General features: G+C 52.4%; 2 protein-coding genes across 2 annotated transcripts in view; one reads left to right on the top strand and one right to left on the bottom strand.

Annotated features, from left to right (window-relative positions):
* Positions 1-7,413, top strand: part of WDR93 (WD repeat domain 93) — a 47,232-nt gene extending 39,819 nt beyond the window's left edge. Inside the window, exon 18 of the mRNA XM_024766539.1 lies at positions 7,056-7,413. Within this exon, the coding sequence (XP_024622307.1) occupies positions 7,056-7,155 (100 nt within the window). The 3' untranslated portion in view covers positions 7,156-7,413. The remainder of the gene's footprint in view (positions 1-7,055) is intronic.
* Positions 7,414-12,733: 5,320 nt separating this feature from the next.
* On the bottom strand, positions 12,734-14,133 carry MESP1 (mesoderm posterior bHLH transcription factor 1). The gene is made up of 2 exons (XM_024766533.1): positions 13,411-14,133; positions 12,734-13,086 (listed from the first exon to the last, which is right to left on the bottom strand). Exons 1-2 carry the CDS (start codon positions 14,131-14,133, stop codon positions 13,012-13,014), a joined length of 798 nt encoding a protein of 265 aa, XP_024622301.1. The 3' UTR covers positions 12,734-13,011.
* Between the last annotated feature and the right edge of the window lie 7,113 nt (positions 14,134-21,246).

Here is a 21,246-nt window from a genome sequence, read left to right as displayed (position 1 = left end):
CTACATTTACCGCTGCATTCAGTTCCTCCCTGGGTTGTGGTGTGTTGCTCAGGAGGCTTCCAGTACCTCATGGGGGGAAGCATGCCCACCCACCAGGAGGGGAATATGGTCCATGGGTCTTGGGGGAGGAGGACAGTGAAGAAGGGGTCAGTTGACATTTCCCCTGATTAAAGATTTACCAAGAATGCTCAGCTATCCCTCACCTGGAAGTTTCTTATTTTGACCCTTGATAATTTGACTTGTCCTTAAGAGATGCAGCTGAAGAATTTAAGGGTCAAGTATTATGATGTCTACAACTTACTTTCAAGTGGTCTAAGAAAACATTTGTAGAGAGAGACAGAAAGAAAGAGAAGATGTTAACAACTGCTGAAACCCAGGAAAATATAGAGAGGGAGAAAGAGAGGGAGAGGAAATGCTAACTGGTGAGTCTAGGTCAAGGCTCGTTGTACTACTTGCAACTTTTCTATAGGTTTGCAATTTTTCTAAATAAAAGCTGGAGAGAGATTATATTATTTACAGTAGAATCCTGATTTTGAGTAAAAGAACACTATAAATGTACACACCACTAGTAACAATAGCTATATTTGGGTAATGGAGCATGTGTGATTTTTTTTCTTTGTATTTTTCCTCTTTGCGGCTTTTCTATCAAACATGTGCATGATTTTGGAAAATTTCAAATACTGGTTTTAAAAAAAAGTCAAGAGTGTGAGGTTTGGTCATGGCTGTAGTGGGGCCGTTCTCCTGGGTTGGAGGTCATGGTGTGGAGTTTTCTGGTACTCTTGTTTGATGAGGCTCAGAGAACTTGTTTAATGAGCGTGTTACCATTTCTGTCCTTTCTGTGGAACCCCCTCCTTTTACTGGCCTAGGAAGGGTGAGCCTCTCCACTTCACCCAAAAGCCAACTGGCTGCCCTCCTTGTGGGAATGGATCACAGGCCAGCAGCTCCAGCTCTGGGCAGCTTACCTCCCGGCTGGCAGCCGAGGGCCCAAGCAACTCAGGACACTTCAGCCCCTAACTGACATTTCCCGCCCTCAACCAGGGTGCCAGGTGGACGTTACCACTCAGACACCTGCTGAACTCTGCTATTAGCCCAATAAGGTTGCTTCACATGTAGAACTACTACCATAACAGAGCAATTCCCCACTGTAAAAAATGTTATTATTTCTGAGATATAAATATATATATATATATATATATATATATATATATACACTTGTAAAATTTGGGAAACAGGACAATACAAAGAAGAAAATTTAAATAACCCACAACCCATCACCCCAAATCCCAGCACTGCCATTAATGTGTTACTACATATCCTTAAGATTTTATCCTTAGCATTTTTACTAAGTTGAGATCGTGTTCACTTTTTAAATCTGGCTTTATGTCACTCCAGAATACAACTTAATGACTTTTTAATTTTAAGAAAAACTTCCTTGTCACAGTGGTTTTTAATGTCTATGTAATTTCCGTGGGAAAGGTGTCTATAATATCCTTCCCCACCCCACTATGGTTGGGTCTGCTCTCATGAGAAGACAGTCCCTTCTGCCCTGACCTCCTCCAGTCTCTGGAACCCCAGTGGGAATTGGGAGGGACCCCTCCAGTTCCCCCTTCCCAACCGTCTCTCTTCCCTGTCAACACAGCTTAGCCCCTAGGTCCCACACCCCAACCCCTCCCCGGGAGGGACCCCAGAGGCCGTGTTGGGTGGAGGGGACTGCCTCCCAGGGAACCTTCTGCAGGGAGGAGGGCTGGAGTCAGCAGGGCTGACCAGGTGGGGCGCTGGGGGCCAGGGACAAGGCTGGGGCTAAACGGGCAGTGGGAGCTTGGGGAGGGGAAGAGCTCAAGAAAGTGCTCCCTGGCTCCGAGGACCCACAGCAGGAGCCGGGAGGGGCTGCACTGTGGGGTTGGGGCAGGCCTAGCTTGAGGGGACATTTACTTGGGCCTGATCACAGTACTCAAATCATATTCCTCACGGCAACCCATTTTCTGACTTGGGTCCCAGAGATAATTAGGAAACACTGATTTAAAGAAGGCTCTTCCTGTTCTGCTCGCTCTGAGGTCTGACACCTGGGGCTTTTCCAAAGAGTACCCCGCCTCCAACATTTTATTATGTTAAATATACAGCAGCTTTGAAAAAAGTCAGTAAACATCCACATACCCACAACCTAGATTCTGTCATTTACATTTTACTATCGTTTCTCACACATAACCATATATGTCAGAGGATTTTAATCTTATCTTTCTTTTTTTTTCTCTATTTACTCCTTGTGTCTGAAACAGTTTCCATTGGCCCTAAAACTAGGTGAAACTTTAAGGCAATGGATTCAGAGTTTCAAACTCCCGATAGTCTGTACAAATTGTTTTTGCAAAACCTGCACTTGGGACTTTTACAAATAGCCAGTGTGAAGAAGCCTGCCTTTAGGACTTTGAAAGGAGCCCAGAGAGCACCCAATGTGCCCCCCACTCCACCCCCTCCACAGGCCTGGCATCTGCTCCCATCCAGCCTGGGCCTCCAGGGCACCATTTCCATCTGGCTCCGCTCCCTGTTGTAGTATCTGCCATCTCAGCCGGGTCAGACTTCTGATCACAAGACAGAAATTTCAGGACACAGGAAGCTGACAGAAACAAAATGCCTCTCTCTGTCTCTCTCTCCCCCCTGCCCCCTTTGTTCCCTGTGGCCAAGCAGAAGGTGGGCTTCTGGGCTGACCCAACAGTCCCAGCTCCACAGGGCACACGCCCCCTTGGCGAGGGGGTCAGGCCCTGTATGGACACCAGGTGACATTTCCCTTGAGGGTGGAGGAGGAATCCCCTCCCACCCCACCCCACCCCCGTTTTTACTATCCCTGGGAGGGAAACTGTGGGCCTATCCTAACCTTCCTTTGCCTTTCTTGAGAAACAAGGGGACGAATCCCTGGAAAATTATTTATAGACTCATAGATCCCAAATGTGCATATGCCATCAGGCTACTGGAATTCAGAGGTTTTGTGGGAGGCCTTACAGATGTTCTGTCTCCTCTCCCACTTTGCAGATGGACAGTCCATCTTTTTGGAAATGTATGCACACACATTGCTTCAAAACAATAGACAGCAGTCACATTTGTTGTGCCATCATGGGAAGGAAAACCCTTTCCTTGCTGATGGTGGAGGGAGGTTGTCTCAGTCTCCAGAGAGGGCTTTCCCCAGGGGGCACCTGACAGTCAGCGCCCAGCCTCACATGAACAGGCAGCCTCCCCTGTCCCTCCTCACCGCTGAGCACTGACTACCAAGGGGAAGCACACTGCAGATGTGCTGGTACCACGTGGCGGGCGGCTACCACCACCCCTGCCCTGGCCATTGGTGGATAACCTCACCTCCCACTTCCCAGAGCATGCCAGTTCCTTGGCTGCCCTCTCACCCGGGTCTCCTGGGTCACCCCCACCCCCTGTCTCCCTCCTGATGCAGAGAAAGAGGCATCCTGCTCATACCCAAGGCCATCTCCTCCCCCAGGACACCCAGACCTTATTGTCCATCTGGTTGGTGACCTCTTCCCCTCCACTGTCCTAATCACAGGCATGTGTCCCGACCACATTCCCACGTTAGAAAACAAGCAAGCGCCTTCCCAGTTCTGCAGCCGCCTTATTTCTCCTCCCCCCAGAGCACGGCTCCCAGCAATCAGTCCACACCCCACTCCTGTGTCCTCTTTTCCCATCTGCACCCCAGCCCGCTGCAGACTCACCATGGGTGTTACTCTGGCCCCACTTTCCCAGACAATATCCTCAACCAGTCATTTCTGTGAGTTTTTCCTAGTATTTCTGTAGGGTAAATTAGAGGTGGACTTTCAGAGTTACGGGGTAGGCATGTTTGAACTGGGATAGTTGTACCCACCAGCCCTCCAGAGACAGTGGATTCACTCTGCACACTCACCCCTTCCCCATACTGGCCAAGAAATGAGGGATAAAAATTGATAGCTCATTACTATTTTAATTTGGAAATTAACAAGGTTGAGCATCTATGTGCTACATCTATTGTATGTCTCTCTCCTTCTGTGACCCCACCTGGGTCTTTTTCTTACGGGTGAGTTCATTTTCTTTTGATTTTAAGAGTTCTTTGTTAATATGTTGTGAATAATTTTTCCTGCATTGTCTTTGGATAGGAGTAATTTTGGTTGCTTGTTTAGCCAAACAGAAGTTTGGTATTTTTCCATCTTCTCCCTTAGGCTTTGCTGAGGGGCGGTTGTAAAGAGCCTCAAATGCAGGGTGCAAGTCTGCAATGCGATGAGGGGTAGACGAGAGCCTCTAGCTGTGTGACAGATCAGACCTCAGTGTCCTCATATGTAAAACAGTGACAGTCCTATCTCCTCATAGGACATTGCCTGGCACATTCAGTAAAGGTTAGCCATTATTTATTACTAGATCATAGAGGAAGCCCTTCTACACTCCAACATTATATTTTAAAAGTCACCCACATCTTCTTTGAACAGATTAATGACTTTATTTTCAGTCCTCCTTTTAAAACTTGCCCTAGTTCCATCTATGCTCTGCCTCCTGGCTGATCGCTCACTGATTCCATGTTGTCCTGACCCCTCTGCCCAGCAATTTTACTTCCACTTACTTAGCAGCAGCAATAGTATTATTATAATTAACTTTTACTGGAACTCTCCTACACTGTTGGTGGGAATGTAAATTGGTGCAGCCAACAGTTTGGAGGTTCCTCAGAAAACTAAAAATAGAATTACCATATGATCCAGCAGTTCCACTCCTGGGCATATATCTGGACAAAACTATAATTCAAAATGATACATGCACCCCTATGTTCATAGCAGCACTATTCACAATAGCCAAGACATGGAAACCACCTAAATGTCCATCGATAGATGAATGGATAAAGAAGATGTGGTACCTATATACAATGAAATACTACTCAGTCATAAAGAAGAACAAAATAATGCCATTTGCAGCAACGTGGATGCAACTAGAGATTATCATACTAAGTGAAGTAAGTCAGAAAGAGAAAGACAAATACCATATGATATCACTTATATGTGGAATCTAAAATATGACACAAATGAACCCACCTATGAAACAGAAACAGAATCACGGACATAGAGAACAGATTGGTGGTTGCCAAGGGGGAGTGGGTTGAGGGAGGGATGGAGTGGGAGGTTGGGGTGAGCAGATGTAAGCTTTTATATATAGAATGGATAAACAGCAAGGTCCTACTATATAGCACAGAGACCTATATTCAATATATTATGATAGGGACTTCCCTGGCGGTCCAGTGGGTAAGACTCCGCACTTCCAATGCACGGGGCCCAGGTTCGATTCCTGCGGGAACTAGATCCCACATGCATGTTGCAACTAAGAAGTCAGCGTTATGCAGTTAAGACCCGGGGCAGCCTAAATAAATAAATAAACAAATATTAAAAAAAAATATCCTGTGATAAACCATAATGGAAAAGAATATTTAAAAAAAGAATGTATATATATATATGTATAACTGATTCACTTTGCTGTACAGCAGTCTTTAACACAACATTGTAAATCAACTATACTTCAATTTTAAAAAATGAAAAACAATTAACCTTTACTGAGCACCTACTGTGTGCCAGGTACTATGCTAAGTACTTTGTGGCATATCTTGTTTCTTACTATGATTATTATCATCCCCACAGTACAGCGAGGAAGACAGAGGTCAAATTGCCCGTCCAGGGTCAGCACCTTATAAGTGAAGTAGCTGGGTTTGCACACAAGCAGTGAGGGGCCAAGGCCTGAGTTTCTAACCTGCATAGCCTCTGCCTGCCCCCTGCCCATCCGCTCCCCCCGCAACACACATATATACACACACACACTGCATACTGGAATCTCCAAGCGTCATCAATAGAGAAAGAGAATGAGGCAGATCTGAGTGCCTCCTGGAAGCAACTGCTAGGATACATTTTCAGTGAAAAAGGCAGACGGCACAACAGTGTGTTGCACACTTCCATTTACATTTTAAAAAAGATTCTATGCATGTCTGTACTTGTGTGTATGAACAGTATTCAAGGATTTAGAAGGAGTTGTTAATTACAGTTGCTTTGGGAACAGAAAATAAGGATCTGAGGTGAGAAGGAGATTTAATTGTATACTCACTTGTATCCTTGATTTTTTTTTAAAAGCAAAGCATAGGTTACTTCTTTAAGTTAAAGAAAAAAAAATGCTTTAATGCACTGTGTACCAGACATCTCCATGTGACTGTCCCATAGGCAGAGCCGCAAAAAACTGCAGTCCCTGTCTTTCCCCACAAAAGGGTCCCTTCTCCCGTTTGCCCTAAGCTTTTAAACATTTTTAAAAACATCACTCACTCAGGAACCAGAGGCAGAAAGCTGGCAGCAGCCTGCATCCTCTCCCCAGAATGAAGGCCTCCTCCTGCCTGCTTGCTGTGGCCAGCTCGACGTGCAGAATGAGGGTAGACCCTGGACTTCTCTGATTCTTCCACACTGACTATGCATTTATTTGTTATTTTTTAAAAACCTATTATTTTTTTTTAAAAAACTCAACTCAAAAATCTTAACTTCTGAGAGCACTCCCCAAGCAGGGAGTGCTGCTCTCTGCACTTTACCTCTATAGCTCTTAAATGCCTCCTATTACAAATGTTCTTTTCCTCTCCTCCCTCTTACTAAACTGGGGGGGAGGGGCGTCTGTTTTAGTCACTTTGATCTTTCCAACACATCCACCAGTGCCGGTGGCTAGTAGATGCTCAAGGAATGTTTGTTAAATGTAACTATTGGCATTCGGATGTATTTAACGTTGGTCCTGCAAACAGACTTTTAGTTTGTAAATTCACCATGCCTCTTATCACTGTACATTTCCTAGTTTAGGATGCTAGACCTATATTGTTCCTTCAGTAAAGCTGTTTCGAGTGCCTTCTGTGCAGCAGGCTGAGTCCTGAGAACACAGACAGGAAGCAGATGTGTCATTTGGAGAGTTTCTTATATCAGCCCAGGGTGGTCAGGGTCTGCCCTGGGGACCTAGGAGCCCCTGGGGCGGGGTTGGGGGGAACGTAGAGCAAAGCAGGTTCCTCTCATCAACTGTGTGGCCCACAGGTTTCGGAAGCTGGTGAAGAACAAGGTGAAAGAACAGGAGTACTGGACCCGGCTTCAGAGGTATTCCTCGCTTCTCCAAAGAGAGAACCTCAACAAGTGACAGGGCTGCTGCCCTGGGCTCTCTGAAAAGGTTGGCAGCAGGCAGGCTTTGCCCTGGAATGCTGTGAGGTCAAGAGACACAGTGACAAAGGGCTGCAGCTCAGCAGGCCTAAGGGGCCTAGCCTTGCAGTCTGGGACCTCTGCAGAGCCAGCAAGGGGAGAGGCCCAGTTTGGGGGGCCTTCAACCACTAAGCCACTTGTCGGAATCCTCAGGCGGGCAGATGTGTCACCTAAATAAACAGCGATACTGTCTCCAGACTCCAAAGCTGCTGTGGTGTGTAACCTTCATTCCCACCCAGTCCAGACCCCCAGCAGGGCCCAGGCAATGATGTCAGCCAGAGTCTCAGGCCTTGTGAGGACCACTTGCCTCATAGGACCAGGAGACACTTTGTTCAAATGAGCAAGACACCCAGTCCACCCCAGCTACTGTGTGGCCTCCTTTTCTCTCCACCTACTTCTTTTCCCTCTCTCTGCTGTCTCATAAACTTATGGAATCAGTTTGGAGAGGCTGAGGCTCAGAGAGGTTGAGTGACTGCCTGAGGTCACACAGGTATGAGAGGCAAAGTAGGGGCAGGTGAGGAGGCAGGCAGGAACTGTGCCACTACTGCCTCTTGCCTTCTGGTCTGGGAACCCTAGAGGAGGCTGGGGGACCTGGGGGCACAGGAAGAGGGCGGAGAAGTGCCTTTTTCTTTTCTAGAAACTGTCCTTCCCAGGAAAACTGGGTGGAGGAGTCCCCTGCAGCTCAAGGCCTACATCTGCCTCTCCGAGGACACCGTGTGGTACCTTTGAGAACTGCAAGTGGTTAGTGCCTCCGGCCCTCTCCCAAGACGGCCCACCAAGGCCAAACGCTTACATTGTTTTGTGACCACAGCTGCTTTTGTGTCCCCATCCACCTTCTCCCCTGGGTCACACACACTCTTTGTTGGCACGACACCGCCCTCATGGTGCTGATACCGACTATAGCTGAATGTCCCCTGGATGAAGAGGTCCCTGCCTGAGACACTCTGCCCCTTGCCCTCCCCCGGATGGGAATGAAAACACAGCAGCAAAAACAACTTTCTACAACAATCCTTTTCCACAGTAGGCATGGTGGCAGCTCTCTCTGAGATGAGGAAGGAAAACTTAGGATGATAGTCTTGGCCTTACAGGCCACCTAAATGTGACGGGGAACTAACATTTACGGGGCATCTACCGTGGTCTGTGTATTTTTCATATAAGCCTTGTGAAATGTAGATATCATTACCCCCATTTTACATGAGGGGGAAATTGACACTCAGGTTACACAGCTTGGAACAGCCTGTATCAAATCCTGATGGACTTTTTCAACAGCAAGTGTCAGAAACCCACCTCAAACTAACTTTAGCAACAAGGGGAATTTGTTGGCTCATGTAGTGTAAAAGTCCAGGCATAATGCTTTCCATGTGGCTGGACCCCGGTGTTGGATAAGAGCAGGAATCCTTCTCCGCCTCTCAGTTTTTTTTGTTTTTTTGTGGGTTTTTTTGTGGTACGCGGGCCTCTCACTGTTGTGGCCTCTCCCGTTGCGGAGCACAGGCTCCGGACGCGCAGGTTCAGTGGTCATGGCTCACGGGCCCAGCCACTCTGCAGCATGTGGGATCTTCCCAGACCGGGGCACGAACCCGTGTCCTCTGCATCGGCAGGCGGACTCTCAACCACTGCGCCACCCACCAGGGAAGCCCTGCCTCTCAGTTTTGACTCCCTTTCCAGGTAGGCCCTCTGCTTGAGCGGCACCACGGCCACCAACAGCACCCACAGTGAGTGTCCCTTTCTCGATGGTTCCAGCAAAGTCCTGAGCCTGTTCCTCACCCTCCTGCATGTGGTCACATCCCTGAACCACTCACCATGATGACCTCACCAGCCTGCGCACATGCCCATCCCTGGAGGGGCATGGAGGTCATGGCCACCCAAACTAAGGAAGGGGGAGCTGTCTGGAGAAAAGAAAATGACAGGCCGCAAGGGATGAAGGCAGGAGGGATGCTGAACAGGCCGAGACAACGGAGGTGCCCTGTCCACCCTTTCCAAAGTCACATGCAGCCAACGCCAGGCCACCTCCTCATTTCCTAGTGTGCGTGGGGGAAGCGAGGAGGGCTGGGGCATTCACAGGGAGCCTTAGGTGCTGGGGCCCACAGAGGGAGGAAGAAGGAACAGGGCTGGCAAAGTGCCAGAAGATGGGCAGAAGAGGCCCAGGTGGCACTAGGCTGGGGATACAGGGCACTAGCGCTGGTGTACCACTGGGGCTGTGCCAGTGGCCCCCAAAGAGGTCCTTGCCCACTGGGAGAAAGGGCCCCTTAGGAGCAGCACCAAGAAGCTTGGGTCTTCTCAGGGGAGTGTTGGGACTAGGGTGAGGCAAATGAGTGCCTGGGGTACAAAGCTGAGGAGGCACTTACCCTCAGCATTGTGCAAATGCAGGGTCTGCCCCTGGGGGAGAGCTGGGGAACAGACAAAGTAGCCCTGGCCTCGCCCTGGGATAAACAGGGGCTTTGCAGTTAGGGCTCGCTTCCCTCCCCAGCCCTGTGCCAGCCTGGTTCTCCAGGTAGGGGGTGTTTCAGAATCCTGGGGCATCCATGTGCCCCTCAGACGGACCTGTTTATTTAGCAACGCATGGCCAACGCACGGCCCTCCTCCAGGTGCACCACCTGCCCACCCACGGCTGAGCCCAGCTCTCCAGCCCTGCTACCAGGACAGTCCGCCATCTGCCGATACAGACAACTCATGACCACCAGCCCTTCCCTCCGCCCCTGGGTTCATAAGATGACCCAAGTGGCGTGTCCTTGAATAAATGTTTTGCACGTCGACCAATCAGCTTAGCTGCTCCTCCTTAAAACACTGGCCCGTCCAGCATCAGCATCTACACAGTACAGCTGTCTCGGCGGGAGCAACACGTGTGGTCAGCAGGCAGCGGCAGGTCCCTGCTGGCAACGGCACTGGTGGCCCATGTGCTTTAGGAGCTTTATTTCACACCCTCAACATGCTCACACACTCGCCTGCCAGGCTAAGGCAAAGACCGGATTTGTCGACTACCACCCGCCATTGTCCCCACCCCAATAGCCGCGCACTAGCTTTGTGAAAAATTCCTTGACCTTTTTCTGTGCTCCAGCGTCCTGACCTATAAAATAGGTATAAGCACCACCTGCCCGCCTCACCTGTGGCTCTGAGGCTAAAATGACTTGAAATTGCTGCTCCATATATGTCGGACCCCTTGGGCTTCGAAGGCAGAAAGCAGGGCAGCACTGTTGGCTGGCGGCGACCAGCGTGCCAGCGGATCCGCAGGCCAGGCCTCTGATGCCATCCTCCCCCTCCTCCCACTTCTAGCAGGACGGTGCCCAGACCGCTCTGGACCAGCCCCAGGTGAGGTGAGGCGCCACCCAGCACCCTCTGTCCTTGCTCAGCTGTCGCAAAGGCAGTGCACCATCGGGGAAGCACACAGGCAGGCCCTAGAGTCACACCCGCGTCCCAGTCCCAGCGCTGCCCCTGAATATCCGCACGGGCGCGTTAGTTAGCCTCTTCCTTCCCTAACTGCCCATCCTCAAGATGGCCCTGCTAACTGGGGTTAGCTCACAGGTTAGCAGAGAACTGAGAGCGAGCACTCGCCCAGGGCTCACCTACCTGGACGCTGCTTGGTCCTCCTCCCGCTGGGTGTGAGTGCGGCCAGCCCAGGAAGGGGGTGGGGGCGTGGGAGTGGTGGGAGGCGCCCCCTTCCCATCTCCAGACCTCTCTTATTAACAGGGACGTGCTAATGAAAATTCACACCCAGGTGCTAATAAACAGTGGGCCGCTCCTGGGCTCGGAGAGCGAGGGAAGGCTCTCCGCAGGGGAGGGGGCTGGCCGATGAGCCCCACTTATCTGTGAAAAGACTTGCTAATAACTTTAATTCCCCGTCCTAAACCACGGGGCCTTTGCCATGTAAATAGATTTTCTAAACTGGGCTGGGTCCTGGAAAAGACTTCCCGTTCTGCTCCTTAGGGCTCTGGGAGGGGAGAGCGCGTTGGGGGTGGAGGTGCGGGAAAGGGGGCGGATCAGCGAAGGTGTGAGGTCCCGCCCCCCTGCAGGGCCTCTGCTTTTGGATCGCACTCTCTACAGCCAAACGCTGGCCAGGGTGCGCCTGGGCTTCTGAATTATACAGTGAGCCCCCCACCCCACTCTGAATCACTGCCCCTCCTGGCCTGGGCCAGAGCGCTGGAAATGATCTCCAAAGTGGTTTCAAAACAAACCTATCAATATCAATGGATAAATAAACTGTGGTATATCCATACAATGGAATAGCATTGAGCAATAAAAAGAAACAAAGTACCGGTACATGAGAAAATATGATGCTAAGTGAAAGATGCAAAAGGCCTCATGTTATATGATTCCATTCATACTAAATGTCCAGAACAGGCAAATCTATAGAGATAGAAAGCAGATGAGCTGGCTGGGGTGGGGAGTGGGGGAACTGAATCATGGGGAGTCACTGTTAATGGTTACAGGGTCTCTTTGGGGGGGTGATGAAAATGACCCAAAATTAGACAGTGGTGATGGTTACAGAACTGTATGAATATACCAAAACCATTGAATTATGTACTTTAAGAGTGAATTTCATGGTACATAAATTATATCTCAATAAAGCTCTTATAAAAAAATGCCAAGGCCAGTATTTCAAAGATGCTTGAGCAGGGCAGAGGGGAAGAACTGAGTATCCATAGATGGCTGAGGAACCCTCGGGACAGAGAGGCTACACCCCCTTAACCCACCTCACCACCCCCCAGGCTTGACTGCTCACCAGACCCCCTGACTGAGGCCAGGCTCCTTCAGGGCTCAAGGCTCCCCCTTCCCCACACAGCACTTCCCTAACCTGAATCCAAGCCTGGTTCCAGGTCAGCTCTGTGGATTTGGATGCAACCAATGGACCTCTCATCTCACCCTAGCCAGGCCTCTGGGAGGTCACAGTTACTTAAACTTGGGGCTGACCACTGATATTATTTCATGTCTCTAAACCACACAGGAGAGAAACCAGAGTGAAGGGAGATGGGAAAATCCCAGGGTCCAGGCCTAACACTCCAGCACAAGGGGAATAAGGACTTGGGTCACATGCAATGAGCCCTTGGAGCTGGTGTCCCTCAGACCCCAGAATGAATGGAGCTGGCAAAACCCTCCCAGAGCTGAGAGCCCGGGTTCTGAAGTCATACCTAGGCTTGAGTGCTGACCCTTGGCTTATCCTTCTGCAAAATGATTACTTAGGTATGAAATGTGTAAAGGACCTGGTGCACAGTAAGTACGCACTAATGGAAATGCATTTTCTACAGAGATACTTGGTTTTATTCAGCTCCCTACCAGATTCAAAGAAAAGATGGACAGACTCCGCTTGCTGCCACTTTCTCCATAGAATCTCCTCCCTCCTCAGGCTAACCCATCTGGAACAGGAGGTGCTAAGCCAGGGCTGGGGAAAAGGAGGAAGGGGTCTGAGCCTGTGGGCTTTGGGGGCTGAAGACTACAAGAAACCCTCCCAACTCTCCTATGTCCTTTGGAGAAGAAGGGAGCTTTGTGCCCCTGTAGAGAAAGAAGAACTTGCCAAGTGACACCAGCACAAAATTTATTCACAAATAAATAAACACGTACTAGGCAGAGCCTCCTGCCTGCCTCAAAGTGTCTACCCTCTGGGTCCCTCCATCACGGGAGGGGTTGGGGAAGTCCGTCCTGGGTGGGGACAGGCTCTCCCTTTCAGCAATGCCCATGCCAGTATCGCCAGTGCCCTCTTCCAGGAAAGGGAGTCTAGAGTGGGACCTCTTCGAAGGCGCAGAGGCCAAAAAGGCGTCGGTGCTCGCAGAACGGGGCGCCAGATGTTCGCCGTCACTTCAACTACTCAGGCCGGCGGCCACTCCAGGGGCGAGAGGGGCATCCAGGTCTCCAGCAGGGCCAGTACGTCGCCGGGAAAGAGCTTGAGGACAGAGGGAACAGCGAGGCCCTCAGCGTTGGACACCGAGCGTGGGTGTCCGCCTCGCGAGCTCCACTTTCAGGGCGCCTCTGGCGGGGAGCGGGACCCGCCCCCTGCGTGTACTCTCCCTCCCCTCGCCGCTCGAGCGCCCCGGGCACACCAACACTGTTGCTCCGGAGGGCGAGCAGGCGAGGCCGGGCCGTCAGTGGGGAAGCCGCACGGGGGCTGGTCCCCGCAGTGCGCGCCGGGGGGCGCGAGACAGTAGGTAGCGCCATCCACTACTGCGCCGCGCCCGGAGGGAGCTCCGCGCGGGAAGGAAGTACTAACCGGAGATGAAGGGCCTGGCTCCATCGCCGGCCCTTCCGGGCACGCCGTCTCGTTGTAAAGCACCGGCGGATCGCGCGGCTCGGGCGTCGCTAGGGCTCCGGGGTAGGCGGGCGGGGACCCCCAGGACACCACGGCGCTGGCGGCTGAGCCCAGGTCTGGGCCGCACGCCTGTGCCTGAGTCTGCATCTGCGTCTGCGTCTGCGCCTGCGCGGGGCCGCCGTCGGGGCACAGCGGGCAGCCTCGAGGGAGCACTGCGTCGCTGTGCCGCCGGCGCCGGCGCTGCAGGCTCTCCTCGCTGAGGCCCAGCACGGCCGACAGGTGGCCGATGTAGCGGATGGCCAGGCGCAGCGTCTCGATCTTGGTCAGGCTCTGGCCGGCAGGCGCCACGGACGGCGGCAGAAAGCGGCGCAGCTCGTGCAGGGCGCGGGCGAGCGTGCGCATGCGCAGCTTCTCGCGCTCACTGGCGCTCTGCCGCTGCCCGCTGCCTAGGCGGCTGCTGCGGGCGCCGCGCCTCCCCGCAGTCGGGGCGCGGAGGGCGGCGCTGGTGACGGGACTCCCGGGGCTAGACACGGGGCTGCTGGCCGGGGCGCTGCCCCAGGAATCCGGGGACGAGGCGGGCGAGCAGCCACAGTCCCTGTTGGAGGCCGGCGGCGGCCGAGCTGGGCCCCAGCCCGCGGAGAAGATCCAGGACTCAGAGAGCGGCGGGCACAGGGACTGGGCCATGGCAGCGCCGGCGCGTCTGGGGGCCGGCGGCCAGCGACCGCTTTATCCTGAGCCCGAGGTGTGAAGTGGCCCCTTCCAGGCCGCATCAGCACTTCAAAGCGGGCTCGGGGCCTGGTGGGGGCGGGGCTTGACCCTTTGAACCAACGGGGGGCGAAGGTGCCTGCCCGTTGGCTGCGCCAGGTTGGCCCCTCCTGGGTGCTCGCATGGGCACCTGACCCAGACACTCGGGCCTCCTGCCTGCGCCAGTGCCGGCGCTGTCCAGGGTGTTGGGCCAGCTCAGTAGGTTAAAGGAAGCGAGGTCCGGGAACTGGAGGTTCAGTACTTAGGTTTGGGTCTGCCATCACCTGTTGGGGACCTTATGCAAATTCTTAAGTTTTCTTGAATCTTCGTTTCCAGTTTGAATGATGGGAGCCTCAGGGCATAGTGCAGCCAGGTCTGTGGACTCGTATAGTGACCAGGAGTGGGGCCCTGATGCCTGCCCGAGGCCAGAGTAGTCCGTTCCTCCTCTGAGGCAGGTTGGTCCTGGGTGCACCCTTCCCTGGTGGTGGTGGTGAGTGGGAGGGACAAGGTTACCCTAGGTAAATCCAACAAGCTGGCTGAATCTGGGCAGGTTGCTGGACCGTCTGAGTGGAGGGAGAGGAAGCCTGCTGCCCTCCAGGCCACCTTCAGCCTGGCAGGATTAAGGGCTCGGCCTGTTGCCACAGCTGCCACCACTTGCCTCTAGCTGGTATTCTGCCACTTTGGGGTAGGTATAACGGGCCTTGCCAATGAAATGTGAGTGCAAATGACAGAAAAAAAGCATTTAACAAAATTCAGGGGAATTCCCTGGTGGTCCAGTGGTTAGGACTGGGCTCTCTCACTGCTGTGTTCAATCCCTGGTCAGGGAACCAAGATCCCACAAACCACAGAGAAGCCAAGAAAAAAAAAATCAGCACCCCTTCATGATAAAAATTCTCAGCAAACTCAGACTAAAGGAGAACTTTCTCAGTCTGATGAAAAGCATCTACAAAGAAGCTACAGCGAACAGCATACTAAATAGTGAAAGACTGAAAGTTTTCCCCCTAATACTGAAAACAAGGTGAGGATGTCTGCTCCTACCCCATGCCTCTTCAACGTTGCCGGGGGGCGGGGCGGTGCATCTAGCTTGTGCAGTAAGGAAAGAGAAATAAAAGGCTTACAGATTGGAAAGGAAGAAATAAAACTCTATTTATGGACATGATTGTCCACATGGGAAATCTCAGAGAATCTACTATATTGCCTGCCTGACCCCTCAGGTTTGAGTTTGCACATTGTCAAAATAGCCATTTCATGCATGGATGTCTGCTCTCCAGCTAGACTGTGAAGTACCTGGTGTCTGGTATCATGTCTTCAAAAGAAGTGGTAAAAAAAAAAATTAAAAAGAAGAAGAAGTGGTATCTAGGGTCTCTTTCAGTGCCGGCGGTCTACTGTTTTGCATCCCCCATGGCTTCCAGTTCTGTGAGATTGATGGCCGAGCTGGTTTGTAGCAAAGAAAGCCAAGTGGCTTGGTACCTTCTTCCTGGGCATCTCTGCTCACCACCTCCCCCCTCCCCTTGTCTCTTTTTTCTTCTACTGCCCTTGGCCTTTTCTAACACCCTCTATACCCTCTACCCTGCAGTCTGTCCCAGCAGCCCCAGATGCTTATGCCCATGGTCACATCCAGGACAGGCAATGCCAACCCACCATTGGGGAAAAGGGGAGGAGCCCACTCCATGGGCACATGCCATGGGACCCTGTGAGAGCCTGGCCTAGGCCTGCAGCTGTCAGCAGGGCCTGCCCCTTCTGGACCCTGGCCGATGGATGCCTTCCTGGGGTTCCATATCCAAGCCAAGAACCTGGCATTAGAGCCCAGTGAGGTCCCTTTGATCCACTGGACCAGAGCTAACAAATGGTGAGAATTGGTTGTGCACCCAAGCAGCGGGAGCTGCAGCCTAAAAGCTGGACAGGCAGGAGGGGTGGGATCTCAGAGGGCTCTGGGCATTCTGTTACCAACCTCTGAATGTCAAAAAATTCCTCCAATTCCCACATGATTCTGATTTCCACTTTGTAGCTAATAATTGAGAAAACTCAGAATGACCAAAAACTCCTAGACAATCAGCCACCCTTTTGTTATATTGTTATACATTTGAAAATATAATACACGCACGTGATTAAAAGTTGAACAAGTACAAAGGATATAACAAATCTCTTTCCTATTCTCCGTCTGAGGCCTCCAATTCCCGGTCCAGAGGAAACCACCATTCCTGGTTTGTGGGCAGCAATGCTCTGAAGTGAAGTTTTATTTTATTAAGTACAAAATCAACTAGACATTCTTTAAACAAGAGGCCATATGTGTGGAAGGCAGACTGTTTATCCTGAAAACACAGCTCTGGCCCCTGAGGATGCTCAGATCTGGGACCGAACAGTTAACATTCATCGCTCACTTACGTGGGAGCCACTGAGAGATCTGGAACAGGAGAGAAACGCCATGAGAGAGGGTTAAAAAGACCCAGGTGTGTCTGTGGAGGCAAAGAACTCATAAAAATGGCATGAGAGACAGGGCAGATGGGAGGGTTCCACCCCCAACCCCAGTCCTTTAGTCTCCAGCCCTAAGGCTGACAAATTGGATGTGCCACGTGGGAGTCCCTCCCTTTCCTGTTGCCTCTGAGTCTTGGGGCCCAGAGTGTGCAAGGGCTGTGGTCAGTGGGCCTGATGAAGCCAAGTGGGGGCAAAGGGGGGACCCCCAACCTAGATCCTGGGCTCTACCCCCTCCTGTCAGCCAGCCTCCCTCTTCCCTCGCCCCCATGCCTCTCTCACCTTTGATCTCCTTATCGCCAGCCTCTCCGGTGGCTTCATTAGGGAGCTGCCCCAGTTAATGAGTTCTCCGGGCAGCACAGCCCACACCGCCCTCCTGCTGGGGTGAGGACTTCACACCTCTGGGGCCTGTGTTTTGACAAGTGCCGGAGCCAGTGGCTCTTGCTCCCCTGGCCCGAGCCTGCCGTCGCCTGCCAACGTGTAAGGCTGGGAAATGAGGCCTTGGGGCAGCCCCACCAAGCGGAGGTGAGAGTTCAGTCAGGGTCCTTGGCCAGGGTGGGGGCAGGCAGGACAGGGCAGCACCCTCTCAGGCTGGGGCCCCCGTCTCAGCCTTCCCGCTAGGAACTAGCCAGCTTCCTCAGGCCAAGCCTGGGTCCTGGGCGCTCTCCCCCTCCCACCTCCCAGCCTCAGCGCCCTCATTTTCCCAGCCAGGCCTTCTGACATAGGAGTGCTAATCAAAGGTGCAATGTCAGTACTGCCCTTGCAGCCCCTAATCCCCATCCCCTCGGGAGCCAGAGGCCCCAGGAGAAGGAAGCAGCTCTCTGCTACCGCCAGCCTGTTTGGCATCAGCAGGCGCACCTCCTGGGAAGCTCCTAATTTGGGTGTTTCCTATTGCCACGGATCTTCCCGCCACACCTCGGCACCAGCCTGAGAGGCAAGCCCTTTCAGGGGAGCGATTGTTATTCATGAAGTCCCCACCTTTAGACAGCCTAGGACACCCCTCTGGGGTGTGGCCAGTGTGGCTTAGAATAGAACCCCTGCCCTGCCATGTACCACTTGTGTCACTTGGGTAACTCACTCTCCATCTATGGGCCCCAGCCTCTGCTTCTGTGCCATGAGTAATACCTACTGTGCTGATGTGATGTGGGTGTCATTGCCTTGCTTTGTAGTTAAAGACACGGAGGAGCAGAGCGGCAGTCCTATGTCACATGGCTAGTAGGGGCAGAGCTGGGATCCATGTGGCTCTGTCTGGGACCAAAGCCAGTGTTCTGTCCTACCACCAGCTCCCCTGTCTCCTCTGGAGGACTTGATTGGCTCCTTTCCTCCTGGAGGGCCACCTGGAGAGTGAGGGTGCCGAGGTGGGGACGACGCCCCATAGTCCCCAAGCCGCCATGAAACCTCACTACAAGTCACTGGGACCTGTTGAGATGTAAAAAGAAAAACATTTCCAGACCCACGCTGGAGATGCTTGAACCAGAATCCCTGGAGGAGATTCTGGGTATGAAAAGTAAAATCTCCCAAGAATTATGAAGCTTGGCCACTTTTGAGAAGCAATGCCCTATAGTGAGCACCCCCCAATCCAGAGAGTGGAAAAGGCACGGGGAGTGACCAGCCCCCCACCATGGAGCCTAAGCCCCACTGGGTCGTGGATAGATGAGGCTGTGCTTGTGCTGGAGAGGGGGCAGCAGCCACCTGGAGCCCAGAGCAGTCAGAGGGCCCGGCAGGAAGGCTCCCAACTTCTCCTCCACCTCCCTCGTTCCCCATCAACCTCCCAGCTAAGGCCCCGGAAGCTCCCAGGAAGCCCCTTCCAACTGAGATCAGCCCCTCTCCTCACACCTTTAGCTCCCGGAGCCACTGAGTTGGCAAGCCATATGGAATAGATTATTCTGGACCCATGATAATCTGATTATCTTGGTCATGGATCAGCTGGATGCGCAGCCAGTGGAAGTCACAGGAGGCAGAGGGGTGACGAGGAGGGAGGGGGTGGGAGGAAAGGAGAGAGATTTGTCAGATTCCGGGAAAGGCTCCAGAGGAAGTGCCAGAATCTCCCCTGTTCTGGGAGCTGGGCTGAGAATGCAGGGTAAGTAGATTGTGCCTTTCTCCTTAGGGGTGTCACATTTATGCTCCTTCACTTCATCTGGGTAAGTGGAGGAGGGTCTAAGCCTTACAGTGAAACATGGGGAAACTGAGGCATAAAGGGGTTAAGTAGTTGAACCAGCCCAGAGCAAAGATGTAGACATGTGAATGTAGGGAAACATGTCACACGGCTCCTCAGTTTCTATGGCTGTAAAATGGAGCAGGGACTCCCAACTGCCTGCTGAGCTGTCCTGGGAGACTGCATGCCTTGATTTCAAGGTTCGGTCTCAGGCCAGAGGGCTGCCCCTGGGTGTCCAGTGTCCTTGCAATCCCAGCTACAGACAGCAGAGGGCGCTACCCAACCACCTAGGATCTTGGGATCTGAGCTGGGCAGACCTCCTGCCAACCGGTCAGAGGCCCTTTTTTTCTGGGGCCAGGGCCAGTGCGGTTTGGGGGTGGTGGGCTCTGGGAGCTAAGCAGGTGTGGCAGAGATGCTGGGGCTGGCTTAAGAAATAGGTGAAGCCGGCTTAGTGCCAGTGTGATGGGCCGTGTGACCCCAGACAGGCCACTTGCCCTCTCTGGACCCCAATTTGCTCATCTGTCCACTGGGAAAAACATACACCTGTATAGAGAAAGGCAGAGCAAGATGGAGCCCAGAGGAATGAGGAGAGGGGGATGGGCTCAGGAGGGCAGGGGCCAAACAGGGCTCAGGTCTCCCTACCTTCCCTACACACCTCTGGAAGCAGAGGGTGAAAACAATCAGACCACAAATTGACCGAAACTCTAGGCTCCCCAGCTCCCCAGTGGGGATTTGCAGGCCCAGCTCAGCTGCCAACTTGGGGCGCATCCAACACCAGCACCTCCTGAAAGCACAGGATGGAGCTCCCTCCAGGAAGGACACACAGGTTTCAGGCTCCTTCTAACCCCACCCCTGCCCTGGCTGACTGCACAGCAGAACGGTGAGGTGCCAGGACAATGATGAGGCTCCTGCCAAGTCACTGGGTGGCTCAGGCTCTCAGCCAGCTCCAGGTCATCCTTCCCAAGGTCAGGGGAAGGAGCACACCTCTGCCTCCCCTCCCCCGAGGTATCTGTCTTCAGACCCAATAAGAAGCAGAGTGGGTCTAGGACTGAGCTGGAATGCCTAGGCAGGACCTGGGAGAGTGAACAGCCTCTGGGCATAGGATCCTTTGCCAGAGGCTGGGGGGCAGTGACATCCCGGGACAGAGCGGAGAACATGTTAGGGGCAAGGATAGAGCTTAAGTTGACCAGATAATAAATCAAACAGAAGAAGGGTCTTAGATGGTCAGTACTGATTACGTGCCAAAGACTAAGGATAGGATGAACTCAGTCCTTGGTTCTAGAGGTTTCCCCACCAAGAGAAATCCAAGATCCAGCCCTTGGCTGAGCCGAAGAAGTTTCCTTCACCCTTGGAGATTACGCACCACCCCAGGCCCTGGGAGTGCAAAGTCAGCGCCCGGCACAGGTGGCCAGGCTGGCTGAGGCCCCTGGGAGTGCCGACATGTGCCGCTGGTTGCTCACAACAAGGTTGGCCTCAACAACCCACCCCCAAGGCTCCCCAAGGCTGGCCTGAGGCTTCAGAACAGCCTCAGCATGCCCTTTGCCCAGCGGGTTCCCTGATGGGGAATTCATCCTGATAAGAAAAAAATTAAAGGTGCAAGTGAAGACGTACTGTTGAGTGACAGAACCAAACTGCAGAAAAATCCCTTCAGTATGACTTGACTGATATAAGGAAAAGCAAAAGAAAACAAAAATCTAAAAACCAACCTCTATACAGAAAGGCATCAAATGATACCATGCATTTTGTGAGGCTCTACTGTATGTATGTGCATAAATGCATACTCACCAAGTCTGTGATAACGCACCAGGACTTCTTTGGTGTGGGAGTGGAAGAAGGGCTGGGTTCTGAGGTGTGATAAAGGGAGACTTTAATCATATCTGTAATGTTTCAAATTTTTACAGGGAGTTTGCATTCATATGTGACACGTGCAGTTTAAAAATAACTTTTAAGGGGCTTCCCTGGTGGCGCAGTGGTTGGGAATGCAGGGGACACGGGTTCGAGCCCTGGTCTGGGAGGATCCCACATGCCGCGGAGCAACTAAGCCCATGCGCCACAGCTACTGAGCCTGCGCTCTAGAGCTCACGAGCCACAGCTACTGAGCCCACGTGCCACAACTATTGAAGCCCATGCACCTAGAGCCCGTGTTTCGCAGCAGGAGAGGCCATAGCAGTGAGAGGCCCGCACACCGTAACAGGAGTGGCCCCTGCTCACCCCAACCGGAGAAAAGCCCAGCGCAGCAGCGAAGACCCAATGCAGCCAAAAATAAGATAAATAAAATAAATAAATGTAAAATAATAATAATAACTTTAAAAATATAGGTATAAGGATACACCTATGTGGAAAACTTTAAGGCATCTCAGTATATGCTAGAGAATTTGTTACCGAAACTGTAACTGCCACACCATGGAGTAATAGTCATGCCTTAA

Source organism: Neophocaena asiaeorientalis, unplaced genomic scaffold (assembly GCF_003031525.2).
Source record: "Neophocaena asiaeorientalis asiaeorientalis breed wild unplaced genomic scaffold, Neophocaena_asiaeorientalis_V1.1 scaffold346, whole genome shotgun sequence".
Lineage (NCBI taxonomy): Eukaryota > Metazoa > Chordata > Mammalia > Artiodactyla > Phocoenidae > Neophocaena > Neophocaena asiaeorientalis.
This window is presented reverse-complemented; position numbering and strand designations above follow the sequence as displayed.

Coding starts and splice junctions, on each gene's coding strand:
- MESP1 (XM_024766533.1), bottom strand. CDS start 14,133: ATGGCCCAGTCCCTGTGCCCGCCGCTCTCTGAGTCCTGGATCTTCTCC. Junction 13,087..13,410: donor AGCCAGGCCCTTCATCTCCG/GTTAGTACTTCC, acceptor TCTGTCCTCAAG/CTCTTTCCCGGCGACGTACT.